Here is a 13,049-nt window from a genome sequence, read left to right as displayed (position 1 = left end):
ACGTTTATTTTATTATAATGAGTTTCTGTGTCTATTGATTTAACTTTATTATTTATTAATCGTCGTCAATTTTTATTAACTTTAGTTCGTACGTCAATTAATACATGAGCTAGATCTGAAATTTTGTACATAACAGATCTGTTTAGGTAAATGGTCAGCGCACTCGACTCTCATGCCGGAGCTCGATTCCCGTCGCCGCCAAAAAAATTTAATCTCTTTCTTCCAAACAGCATAATAATAATCAATAAAAATAATAAATAATAAAGTAATAACTTTAGATAGTAAAATCTAATATCTTAAAAGTCTGTTACTAATTTATTTTGAAAAGCAGTAAAAATTACTATTCCAAATAGTAATTTCTACTATCAAATTTTTCTCAGTGTAAGTATATAAGCATTGCTAAATTCGCATGCAATGATTCGTTCATTGGAACATCGGAAGATATTTCAATCATCTTTTTCTGTAAATCTGTGTCGAACACCAAAAGTTTCTAAAAGACTCTAACAACTTGTATAATTAATAAAAATATAAATATTGAAACAACAAAAATACTAGCTAGAAGAACCTAAAAAAATGAATTAAGGTAATAAATAACCAATAATGAACTATTTATTGGTTTATCACAATACAAGTTATCCCTGTGGTGTAAACCGCTCAATAAATCATTATGACTTTCGTTTTATACGGTAAAAATCTTCTACTCGTTTTCCATGCTTAACGTTCGGAGTAAAAAAAAATACGACACCGACGTCTTGACAATCTGCAAAAAATTGATCACCATTAAGAGCAGAGTAAATTGCAACGTTCACATATCAGTCATATGTATTGATAATTTACGTTCGCGAACATATCCAACTGTATGATCATACAACCCTTAGCTACAACGAACAACGGCTCCTGTGACAGAACTATGCGGACGTAACTTTTAATATTTGCATCGTATGGATCCGGCCAGTGCGAATTATACATCGCGTACAGGCATGTTTTGCTCTAGGTTTGTACATTGCAAAATTTTAACCATGTACATTCATACGTCTGCAAGCATGAGCTCGCATGACTTTTCTATACTAGTAAGATAGTAATATACTGACCTCTTCTGCTATGAGATTCCCACACCACGCGTACAAGAAAATTTGTAAGAACTTGGGTAGAAGATATGCACTGGCATGGGCGTAGATAGCTGACGGCGGCTTTTATCAACTAATAATGTAAATTGCAATTGTTAAAAACACAGAAAAGAAATTATGTTACGTATTAAAATAATGTGTTATGTACCTCAGAGACTTGAAAAATTAACGAGCATAGCACCAGCGCCCCGGAAAGGGCCAGCCATATGGCAATCAAGCCGAAGATATCCTCGAGCTTGTTCTTAGCATTGATCAGCACTTGATGCCTCTCGGTGCAATCCTTTAGTTTTTCCTTGTAGTTGTTACCAGCCCCCAAATCTCTAAATCTATGCGCCAGCACCCTCAACTCTCCGCACACCTACAACGAGTAGACACCAAAAAGGTTGTACACCCCAGCAGACACCGTGACGAATGTCGCTGCAACCTCCACGGCATAGATCCAGTGCAACAATCCACCTGGCTCGTAGGCAAACGGATAGATCCCAGGAAAGACTCGAATGTACTTGCCGTGTTTTCGTAGAGCTAGTAAAGGAGTGATGCTGTACATGGACATGGCGATAGCTACTGATACCGCGTGCGTGAACAAGAATTTGTTAAAAGTTTTGACGTTGTTTAAAAGATCTGAGCGATTTTCCGAGTTTTTCATGTCGTGCATAAAGCCCCCTGTCAAATGCCTGTTGAGGTAGAGAAGGTCGTCTTGATGCAGAATAAAAAGGGCAATCTGTATGGGAATTAAATGATGTTTAAAAGTGCGATCAGTTGAAAATACCAATAGGTAGTGATAGCGAAGACGAAATTAAACCATTTTCTTCCTTTCGACACTCTCCGCAGAATTAGAAAAATTAATTAAAAAATTTACTTTGCCAAGTCGACTCATTTTAATTGAGATTACTTTTTGTTTCAGAGGAACCGCAAAATACCTTCCAAAAGACTGACGATGCACTAACCGCCAGAATCATACCCTTGGTTAGCATCTTTATGTTGATGGCATTCTGGAAGCTATAATTTGTCGCAGTCACCATCACCACGAAGCTCGAGAACAGAGTGACCAAGGAGAGTATCTTTTTGGAAACTGGATGAGCTTCTGGCCAAAGTCCAGCAGCTTCAAACAGCCAGATAACATTACGTTCATAAGCCTTGCATTTCAACAGCTTCAGATCCATGATGGCCTATAGTAGATGATCTTACTCTGCCAAAGCTCGAGCTACGACTGTCCGAAACATCGCTTGGACATCGATTATTTTCTGTGCGGAGTCGACGAAATTGGAGATAACGCACTTTAAAATTGCTGCGTATTACATACAATTTACAAGTTTCAAGTAGACTTCATGCGCATTGAAGGTAGCGCGATGGTAAGGGGGTTGAAATGTCATGGGGAGGGGGTATTGAGAGATTCAGTTTTCAACGGGATTCATCAGAGTTACCATGCAGTTGGCAGACTATTCCGACATTCGCAATATTTCTAAATTCGCTTAGAGTGATTCGTTTTTCTGGCATGTTCAGACAATCGTTTATCACAAAAAAAAATTGAGAACCTGTCATTTTAAAACTTTGTTGAACACCAATATTTGCCACAATGAAGATTCTAATAACGTATTTGGTAAAGTCTACCGGACCTGCATGCTTTTCGAAGTTTCTCTTTCAGGAGTTCTTTTAAAAAACTCACTTTAATGAAGAAAAATTTTCGAAGTATGCATCATAATCGAGCAATCAATAAGTTAGCTGTTATCAATACAAAAACAAATAAACAACGACTTCCATGCACCTAAAGGGATTAGTATTTCCGCCCACTACTCAAAATTAGTCAAATTTGTGAAAGTGAGATTTTGAATAGGGCTATATAAGCATGATAAGAGGCCTTCACTCGTGTTAATATATCACCCTTTGTTAAAATTACCCCCTCCCTTCTCCCCTATTTGCACAATATAGGTACTATTTCACAATCCAAGAAATCTATAGATAATTTAATAGAATGCACTAGCAACGATATTTATCTAATATCTAGGATACATTTTTTTTTTTAATCATAAGTTCTAATAAAGAAACTTCACGATTCCAATACTCTTGCTTATCATCGATCCATTTACTCATTTTTCGTTCAACGTTCGAAGTAGAAAAAAGTATGATACTGAAGTCTTGACAATCTATGAACAAATTTATCAATGAAATTAAATGCAGAATCCAAATTTCACATACATTTCTGTCGCATATAAACAATTTACTTTCGTAAACATGTCCAACTGTATAACCATGCAACCCATGGCTATCAGAGTCAAGGGCTCTTGTACCAAAACTATGAGAATGTCGCTTTTGAAATTCTTATCCAAAGAATCCGTCCAGTGCGAATCGTACATAGCTTCCAGGCATCCTGTGCTCTGAAGATTCAAAAGATTTTTCATTGTTTCGTAATTTTGCTCAACATAGCTATATGTATATAGTATCAACCTCGACATGCTCACCTCTTCGGCTATAAGGTTTCCATACCATGCGTATGAGAAAATTTGCAAAAACTTTGGTAAAAGATAGACGCTGAGATGCACCACGCGTAGATAGCTGCTTTTCGCTTTTATTAACTTAAACAAAATAGTTACTCTTAGTACTTACATCTTCTCGTAATGCCTTATTACTTATAAAATGAGTCATACCTCGGTAATTTGAAAAATAAGCGAACAAAGCACGAGTGCCCCGGATATAGCCAGCCATATCGAGATCAAACCAAAAATGTTGTCAAGCTTGTTTTTCGCCTTGATCAGCACGTGATGTCTCCGTATACAATCGTTTAGCTTCTCTCTGTAGTTCTCGATAGCCCCCAACTCTTTGAATTTTTTCGCCAAAATTCTCAGCTCGCCGCACACCTGAAGCGCGTATACCCCGAAAACACAGTCCACCCCAGATGTTACAGACCAGAGGCACGTGGCACCTAATACTTCCAAAATGTAGAGGATCCAATGCACCAATCCACCTGGTTCGTAGGCAAACGGATAGATCGCAGGAAATACTCGAACGTACTTGCCGTGCTTTCGCAAAGCTAGTAAAGGGCCGATGACGTACATGATAAGGGTGAAAGTTAATGAGGCCACATGCGTATACATGAATCTGTGAAAGGTTTTGACGTTCTTCAAAAGGTCAGGACGGTACTCCGGTTTCTTCATGTCGCGTTCGAAGATCCCTGTTAAATGTTCGTTGAGATAGACAAGATCTTCGTAATTCAGCAGAAACAGGGCAACCTTTGCGAACATTTATTGAGATTATTGCTATTTGATTCTTTATGAAAGTTGTGTCAGACAAATTACATCAATAAAATATTGATACGCTAATAACCTAACTGAAGGTTTGAAATTTGTTTTCAGAAATACGCTTAATGGTACAGTACCTTAGAAAAAGCTGACGAAAAACTGACGGCCAAGCTCATACCCCTGGTCAAGACCATGACATTGCTAACATTCTGGAAGCTAAAGTTGGACACAGTCACCATGACCACAAAGGTAGAGAATAGCGTGACCATAGAACGTATCTTCCTGGAAACTGGATGACCTTCGGGCCAGAGTCCTGCGGACTTCAAAAACCAGATGACATTGTGGGTGTAGGCCCTGTACCTCAGCAGTTCCAGCTCCATAATGATAATTCATAGGATCTTCTTAAGGCGACGTTCGAGCTACGACTGGTCGAAACATTGCTCTGATATCGATTACTTTCGATGCGTGGACTTGAAAAAATTACAGATTATACGTTTTAAAATTGCCACGCATTACAAGTTTCAAGTGGAGTTGTTATCCACCCATTTGAAATTGCGCAATGGTAAAGGGGGTAGGAGAATCGTGGAGAGGGGGTATGGAGAGGTTTAGTCTTTGACGGGATTAGTAAGAGTTGTGTCGTAGTTCTATGGACGTGGCAGCTTTCAAATTTGTCGAAGATCGTACTGCAGTAAAAACGAAAAATGAGATTCAATTGTCAAACGATTTTATTTAATTGCTATACGTCATTAACAAATTTGTTTTCATTCTGCTTCCGCTCGTTTCAGTGAAGAAGATAATCGTAGATTTATTGATACAGCCCTGTTGAAAATATATACCTGGATATCCAGGTGGATTTTCCATATGGATAATCTATATGGATTCATGTTGATTCCATATGGATAAAGAAATTTCTTTAAATTAATTAAAAAGGGAATATTTTGGAGCTCACAATCCCAGTTTAGGTGTTATCATCCGGATGGTACTTCCATTAATGGTTAGATGAACTATACATAACAGGAGCATAACAAATTTTTAACTGTCTTGACTTTTTAAAAAACTAGATGGATGTCCATGTGGATATCCATATGGAATCCACATGAATTCATAAAGATTATCCATATGGAAAATCCACCTGGATATCCAGGTATATATTTTCAACAGGGAGTGCACATAAATTGTTACATTAAATGCATTACAAATCTCATTGCGATTACTTAATTCCCAATGTCGTACGGCAATCGATTTATAAAAAAATTATTTAAATTATTGATTTTCTTACAGCTGATGTTTCTTACATAGAGTCCACAGAACATGACCATCCATATTCCGTACATTTTCTTTCAAACTAAAATCATTTTTAAACTAACTTCAATCGTTCCTCTAATATTATGGAATAATTCTTCTATATTTGAAAAGTAACTTTAATAAAACTTAGATCTTGCTTGCTTTGAACTTTGCTAGTAATATTTCTAAAAAAATAATAATAAAATTAAATCGCAAAATTATTACATAACGTTATTTGTAAGACGCTGATCCTTACTTCCGCTAAAATTGTATCATTCTTTTCACAAAAGTCTTGAATAATTTTAGTACTGTGTGTCAACATAAAATATACCATGCAATTAACTCCGCAAACTTGTCAAGGCTTTAAATAAGGTATGTGTGCAACGTCAGCTTTCCCAAAAAATTTTTGTTCTTAAAGAATCGGAAGAAACATGCACGACGCACGTAAAAAGGATAATATAACATTACTGCGGATCTTTGTAACAATTTTTATTAACTTAAGAAACTCCTTATAAATACAAAAGGTAGTTTGTTGCAAAAATATGAAGAAACAAAGCTAGTATGACTATTTATAAAAATCTTAGACTTTTTCATCTAAAGTCTGTAGCAAAAAGAAGTAAGATAGAGTAGTATTTGCAATCTGAAAATATAATAATAAATATTTAACGACACATGCTATACTTTAATAAACACATACAGTGGCTAATTCAATACCCTTGCGAACAGGTCCAATCTCAGCGCTATAAAGGATTTGGCTTTGAAGACCATTGGTCGTTGCAACAAAATAATGAGTACATCCCTCATGAAATGCTTGTCACCGTGATTTGGCCAATGCGAATTGTACGCAGCGTTCAAGCAGACTTCGCTCTGATGCATGCACATATATTTTTCTTCGTTGTAAGTTTACCATATTTTTTCAACTACCTTAAGAAAATAAATATTTACCTCTACAGTGATGATATTTCCGTACCAAGAATACGAATATGCCTGCACCAACTTTATGCAGGTATGGCATAACAAGTACAGCACTCTTGCAGGGTTCATTACCGTTAACTACTTCAAGGAGTAAAACCATTCAACAAATCCGATATAAGTTTGCAAATAATGTGAAAATCGAATGACGAGACTTCGTGACAAACCTGCGAGAATTGAAAGACAAGCGTACAAAGGGATGCAGCACTGTTGAAGGCAAACCAAACCGCCAGATCTCCAAAGGCTTCCTGCATCTGGCTGAGGGTTTTCAGCAACAATAAATGACTCTTGACGCAAGATCTTATATCTTTGCGATAGTTTTCACTCCACTCCAATTTTTGGAACCTACTGCTCAACAATCTCATCTCTCCGACTATATGAAGGGAATACAGTCCGAAGAGACAGTCGACCCCGCAAGTGGTGATCCAGGCAAAGAATGAAACCACCAGTTCGAATACAAAAATTATCCAGTGGATTGTCCCTCCTTGTTCGAGTCATGCAAACATTATAATATAACGGTTATCGAATTGTATTACTAAACTTTGTATAAAATACAAAATTACATCTATGAAAATGCACCTGGTTCATAACTGAAGGGCAAAAGTATCGGCCACATCCTCGAATACGTTCCGTGTCTGAGATGCAGTAAAGGGATCACAGTGAGGAAGCCTATAGTTCCAAGCGTAGAATAACTGAGAAAGTTGAAAAACTTGGAGAACATAGGAAAGTTAGCTAACAAGTGAGGTCGATTTTCGGGAACCCTCAGGTTCCTCTCGAAGCTCGCTGAAATCCCTTCGTTCAGAGCATGCAGCTCCTTCTGGTTCATAGTCAATGCGCAAACCTGTGAAGTTCAATGCGAAAATTATTGATTAATCTCATACATTGAATGGAAACGGTATACACTGTAACGGCTTCTATTTATCGAAAACTACCTTGAAAAGATTTCCAAAACCACCTAAAAGTAGCCCGAAGAAACTTGTGAAACTTCTGACGTCGGTTGTGGTTGCGATGACGAAGAGCATCATACAGTAGTTAGTCATCGAAATCGAGGATATGGAACAAAAGTTTAAAAACTTTCTCACGCAGTAGGGATGCTTTTCGTAATCAGGCCAAACGCCGTTGGATACTATCATGAACTTCAAGTTACTTTTGTACTTCTTGTACTTTTCCACTTCTTTCTCCATGATCATTGGAATTCTCACGTACACCGGTTTTTGCTATATCTGATCGAGACAGAACTGCGCATTTTACTTACTTGCGATACCCTTTACGTTCATGTCTTGCAAAATATGATTCGCAGCTTTTTCATATAAAAAAAAAGAAGACGCTACAATAGATTATGGAAAAAAATTAAAGCGTATAAAGTTCTAACGAGCGACAAAGACGAACAGCAAAAGATAATTATTCTACTTTCTTGCATCTCTCGTATTCATCGTATTTCTTTATCTTTATTTTGCTCTCCATGATCGTTGCATCATGCGACTGACTACTCCTATAACTTATAGCGGAGAAAAAAATCAGCGGGAGTTGGCTCAACGCAAGATCGATCGTTGGACGTATAGTAGTCGGAGAAGTTCGAAATGCATCAGAGAAATGGAATTAACTTTTATTATAGAGACGGAACTTCGTAAGCTTCGTCGTAAAGTTAGTTACGCGAGAGAAAGAGATGATTTATTGACTGCGCACGAGAATCAGTGGAAGGGGAAGTAAGAGCTGCAGTCTACTCAGAGATGTGCTACTGATGGCATCAGTACGAGAGTGAGATCGTATTTGAAAAATCAGTGGCGAATAAGTTCTTTGGTTATGTGCGATATTTTCAAAAAGATGAATTTCTCTTTTGCAAACGTTTTTTAAACGTTGAGAATTTACGCCTTGTAAGTGAAGATGGTCAGTAAATATATATAAATATAAAATTATATTCCAATAGGATACCATATCGAATGTCCTTTAGTTTCTGCATATTCTTTGCGGTTTTACCTATAGTAATTCCCAGTTTAAACATAACTTTTACACTTTTTAAATAATTACCATAATCGTACTGTTACTTGGATGATCCATCTTCATTAACGTATGCCTATGGGTGCAGGTTATATAAATTTGAAAACGACAAAAGAATTGATAACAATTAAAATATTTACTTTGCTCGTTCATAATCCAAATGTAGATAGTTTAATACAATGCACCAACAACGTCGTTCTTTTCGACGTCTAAGAATCTCATATACACATCTTATATCAATCTCAAGTCTTAACAAACAAACCTCACAATTTCAATACTCTTGCTTGTCATCGATCCATTTACTCGTTTTCTTCGTTCAATGTTCGAAGTAGAAAAAAGTACGATACTGAAGTCTTGACAATCTACAAACAAATGTGAATGAGATTTAATGCTGAATTCAGGTTTCACGCACATGTCTGTCACACACAAGCGATTTACTTTCGTGAACATATCCAACTGTATAACCATGCAACCCATAGCCACCAGTGCCAGAGGCTCTTGTGCCAACACTATGAGGATATCACTTTTGAAGTTCTTGTCACAAGAATCCGTCCAGTGCGAACCGTACATAGCATCCAAGCATGCTCCGCTCTAGATTCGAACTATTTTTATTCTTTCATAATTTTGTCTAACATCTACAGTATGAACTTCGGCATGCTCACCTCTTCGGCAATGAGGTTTCCATACCACGCGTATGTGAAAATTTGCAAAAACTTTGGCAGAAGATAGGCGCAGAGATGCGCTGCGCGTAAGTAGCTGTTGTTGGTTTTCAGCAACTTTAACAAAATCGTTATCGTAAAGTAATGTCACATACATCTTCTAATAATATATTGATTAATAAATGAATCGTACCTCGGTAACTTGAAAAATGAGCGAACAAAGCACGAGTGCCCCGGATATAGCCAGCCATATCGAGATCAAACCAAAGATGTTGTCGAGCTTGTTTTTCGCATTTATCAGCACATGATGTCTTTGTATGCAATCATGTAGCTTTTCTCTGTAGTTCTCGGTAGCTCTCAACTCTCTGAATTTTTTTGCCAAAATCCTAAGCTCTCCGCAGACCTGGAGCGCGTATAGTCCAAAAACGCAGTCCACCCCAACTGTCACCGTCCAAAGAGACGCGGCACCTGAAACCTCCAAAGCGTAGAGGATCCAGTGCACCAATCCACCTGATTCGTAGGCAAACGGATATATAGCAGGGAAAGCTCGAATGTACTTGCCATGTTTTCGCAAAGCCAGTAAAGGGCCGATACTGTACATGGACATGGCGATAGCTACAGAGATCGCGTGCGTGAACATGAATCTGTTGAAAGTTTTGACGTTGTTCAAAAGGTCTGGGCGATTCTCCGGTTCCTTCATGTCACGCATGAAGCCCCCCGTCAAATGCTTGTTGAGGTAGACGAGATCGTCGTGATGCAGCAGAAACAAGGCAACCTTTGCGAAAATTTATTGTGACTATTTCTATTTGATTTTCCATGAGACTTGCTTGGAGCAATTGGAATTGACAAAAAAGTGTATCCAATTCTTATAAAAAATCCTGAACTGATAGTAACTATATGGACTAAAATTAATTTAATTTACAGGGATACACCTGATGGCACGATACCTTCGAAAAAGCTGAAGAAAAACTGACTGCCAAGCTCATACCCCTGGTCAAGACCATGACATTGCCAACATTCTGGAAGCTAAAGTTGGACACAGTCACCATGACCACAAAGGTAGAGCACAGTGTCACCATAGAGAGAATCTTTCTGGGAACTGGATGAGCTTCAGGCCAGAGTCCTGCGGACTTCAAAAACCAGATGACATTGTGGGTGTAGGCCTCGTACCTCAGCAGCTCCAGCTCCATGATAATTCATAGGATCCTCTTGAGGCGACGTCCGAGCTACGACTGGCCGAAACATTGCGCTGGTATCGATTACCTTTGATGCTTGGACTTGAAAAAAAATTACAGATTATACGTTTTAAAATTGCTACACATTATAAGTTGTTACTTGCCCACTTGAAATCGCGCAATGGTACAGCTGGGGGTTGAAGAATCACGGGGAGGGGGTATCGCGAGGTTTAGTCTTTGACGGGATTTGTAAGAGTCGTGATGTAGTTTTATGAACATTGTACTTTAAGTATCTGGAAAATTATAGCACGATCAAGCTCATGTAAAAATAAATAATTAAATTCAATCGTCATATCTCCAGCAAATTTGCGTTTGTACGGCGTCCACTTGTTTTGGGAAGAAAACTATTGAAGTCATACAGTAAGAAATTGTGTGCATCAAATCAATTACAAATGTTATTTGTATTATTCTTCATCCCAATTGTCACACACGGCTATCGACGTTTAAAAAATAATTTAAAATAAATATTGTTTCTGTTATTTCAGTTAATATTTCTTGTCCAGAGTACAATAGAAAGTAACCATATCCATATTAGGTACATTTTCTTTAAAATTTAAAGTCCCGTTTTTCAATTATTTCTTTAATATTATGCAACAATTCTTTTATTGTAGTTTGAAAGAAACTTCAAATGTGCTCTACGATTGGCTCCGTATACTTGTCAAAGCTGTTTGTAGTTAAGAGGGTGTCGTCCCAAAAGCTTTGCGAATTCGCCACGGGGTATGTTGTATTTCCAAACTTCTAGAAAAGCAGGATCGAATTTTTCTTTCGGTAGAACGATTCATTAAACACTACGGTGCTACAGACTCGGTTTTTCATTTGCAAGCTTTATTTAAAAAGTTTTATGTTAAATTAGATTTTAAGGTTGGCGCTGCAATCGCATGAGTACGACAAAGTACGCGTAAACATCTGTTCGTATTTCCAAGATTTTAGAAAAACAAAAAGTCCGATCGAAATTTTCTTCCGGTAGAACGATTCGTTCAACTTAACACTATGGCGCTACAAACTCGGTTTTTCATTTGCAAACTTTATTCAAAAAGTTTTATGTAATTTGGGACGACATCCCCTTAAGGGTTTCAAAATTAGGAAAGATAAATAAAACGCATTATACTCTAAAGTTATTCCACGTGATCAGAGGTGTCGTACAGATTGTAACATAATCCTCTAACTTCTATATTCAATCTAGATTATAAGCTTCGTCTAAAATTTTTAGTGTTAGAATCGAAGCTTATATGATCTTCATCATTAACCATTATGTTCGGAAATCAAGAACATTATCACGCGTAAGATCAGTATAACCACCTCTCAAATCATATCTCATGCTCGTCTTATGTTTCAAACATGAATTTAAGATTATGCGTATGTGTTCTATTAGAAACCTGACTTCAGGGGGCACACCACCTTTGAAATTAAAATCAAAATTTGTCATTAAAAATTTATAAATACTTATATAAATGAACCAAATTTTTATTACTATTCTTAGACATAATTACCTTTATTTTGACGGTTTTAGACCTTCTATATACCTCTATAATACCTACGTATAGTAGGGAGTCCATAATTCACTTATCGTAAGATTCCAAAGGAACGAATGGCCCAAATGAGCTCAAACTCTAGGATATTATTTAAAAGTACATTAGTTATGGTATGAATGAGGGGATTTGGTTTAAATTTCATAGAAAAAGTTTTATAAGCATATTACTGATTTTTTTATCAATTTTTGATCAATTTTAACATAACTATCATTTGGACCATTAAGAGACTATCGTTCTTACGGTAAGCGAATTATGGACTCCCTACTATACGTAGGTATTATAGAAAGTCTAAAACCATCAAAATAAAGGTAATTATGTCTAAGAATAGTAATAAAAATTTGGTTCATTTATATAAGTATTTATAAATTTTTAATGACAAATTTTGATTTTAATTTCAAAGGTGGTGTGCCCCCTTCAACAATTTATAAAAATGTCGAATCGTTCGTACATACACTACTTCTCTACCAGAGAATGGCCAATCTACTGCTGCCATATATTACACTGTTTCGACCATCATTTTGCCACATACTTTCGTTCACAACTTCAAGCATTTCATTGGAAAGCTATCTACCTAAATCTAAAAAAAGTCTTCAAAAATGATTTCTAAAATTTATACTAGTCATCCAAAAATACTTCTCAAAGTAACATTCATACAGCGGGCAACGATCGGAAGCTTATTTCAACCAGCAAAAATAGCCCAGACAATCGACATCGATTATCTTACAGTAACGAAGGGGAAAAGTGCATCTATCCATTCCCTCTGCTCTAGCCAGAAGTTTCCTCGTCATATGCGCAATCATCGTATAAAAATATTCTAAAATGATCCGGAAGGAAAGGGTTCGTCGATTCAATACGCAGAAAACTTCGGTACATAGAATAATAGCCCTTGTTACAGTGTGGATAAATGCAGCTACATTGTATATGATAGCCCCGTAAGCATCATCCCCCTCGCAAAGTCCGTCGTCGTTTTCCATAACAAGCAGTGAAATTACACCCGGAACTGAAG

The 13,049-nt window shown here is 37.0% G+C and overlaps 3 protein-coding genes and 1 pseudogene across 3 annotated transcripts; all 4 read right to left on the bottom strand.

Moving 5' to 3' along the window:
• Window positions 698-2,290, bottom strand: Or244PSE (odorant receptor 244 pseudogene; annotated as a pseudogene).
• Or243 (odorant receptor 243) lies at window positions 3,098-4,790 on the bottom strand. The gene is made up of 5 exons (NM_001170946.1): window positions 4,501-4,790; window positions 3,773-4,354; window positions 3,587-3,700; window positions 3,350-3,502; window positions 3,098-3,271 (listed from the first exon to the last, which is right to left on the bottom strand). The coding sequence occupies exons 1-5, from the start codon at window positions 4,741-4,743 to the stop codon at window positions 3,215-3,217; spliced, it is 1,149 nt and encodes a 382-aa protein (NP_001164417.1). The 5' UTR covers window positions 4,744-4,790; the 3' UTR covers window positions 3,098-3,214.
• A 1,437-nt stretch (window positions 4,791-6,227) lies between these two features.
• On the bottom strand, window positions 6,228-7,809 carry Or242 (odorant receptor 242). The gene is made up of 6 exons (NM_001190664.1): window positions 7,552-7,809; window positions 7,199-7,460; window positions 6,787-7,103; window positions 6,593-6,700; window positions 6,362-6,514; window positions 6,228-6,287 (listed from the first exon to the last, which is right to left on the bottom strand). Exons 1-6 carry the CDS (start codon window positions 7,807-7,809, stop codon window positions 6,228-6,230), a joined length of 1,158 nt encoding a protein of 385 aa, NP_001177593.1.
• Window positions 7,810-8,916: 1,107 nt separating this feature from the next.
• Or241 (odorant receptor 241) lies at window positions 8,917-10,466 on the bottom strand. The gene is made up of 5 exons (NM_001190779.1): window positions 10,224-10,466; window positions 9,470-10,051; window positions 9,280-9,393; window positions 9,056-9,208; window positions 8,917-8,979 (listed from the first exon to the last, which is right to left on the bottom strand). The coding sequence occupies exons 1-5, from the start codon at window positions 10,464-10,466 to the stop codon at window positions 8,917-8,919; spliced, it is 1,155 nt and encodes a 384-aa protein (NP_001177708.1).
• Window positions 10,467-13,049: the final 2,583 nt, after the last annotated feature.

Source organism: Nasonia vitripennis, chromosome 1 (genome assembly GCF_009193385.2).
Source record: "Nasonia vitripennis strain AsymCx chromosome 1, Nvit_psr_1.1, whole genome shotgun sequence".
NCBI classification, from domain to species: Eukaryota; Metazoa; Arthropoda; class Insecta; order Hymenoptera; family Pteromalidae; genus Nasonia; species Nasonia vitripennis.
Note: the sequence above shows the minus strand (reverse complement) of the source record. Positions and strands in the feature narration are given on the sequence as shown.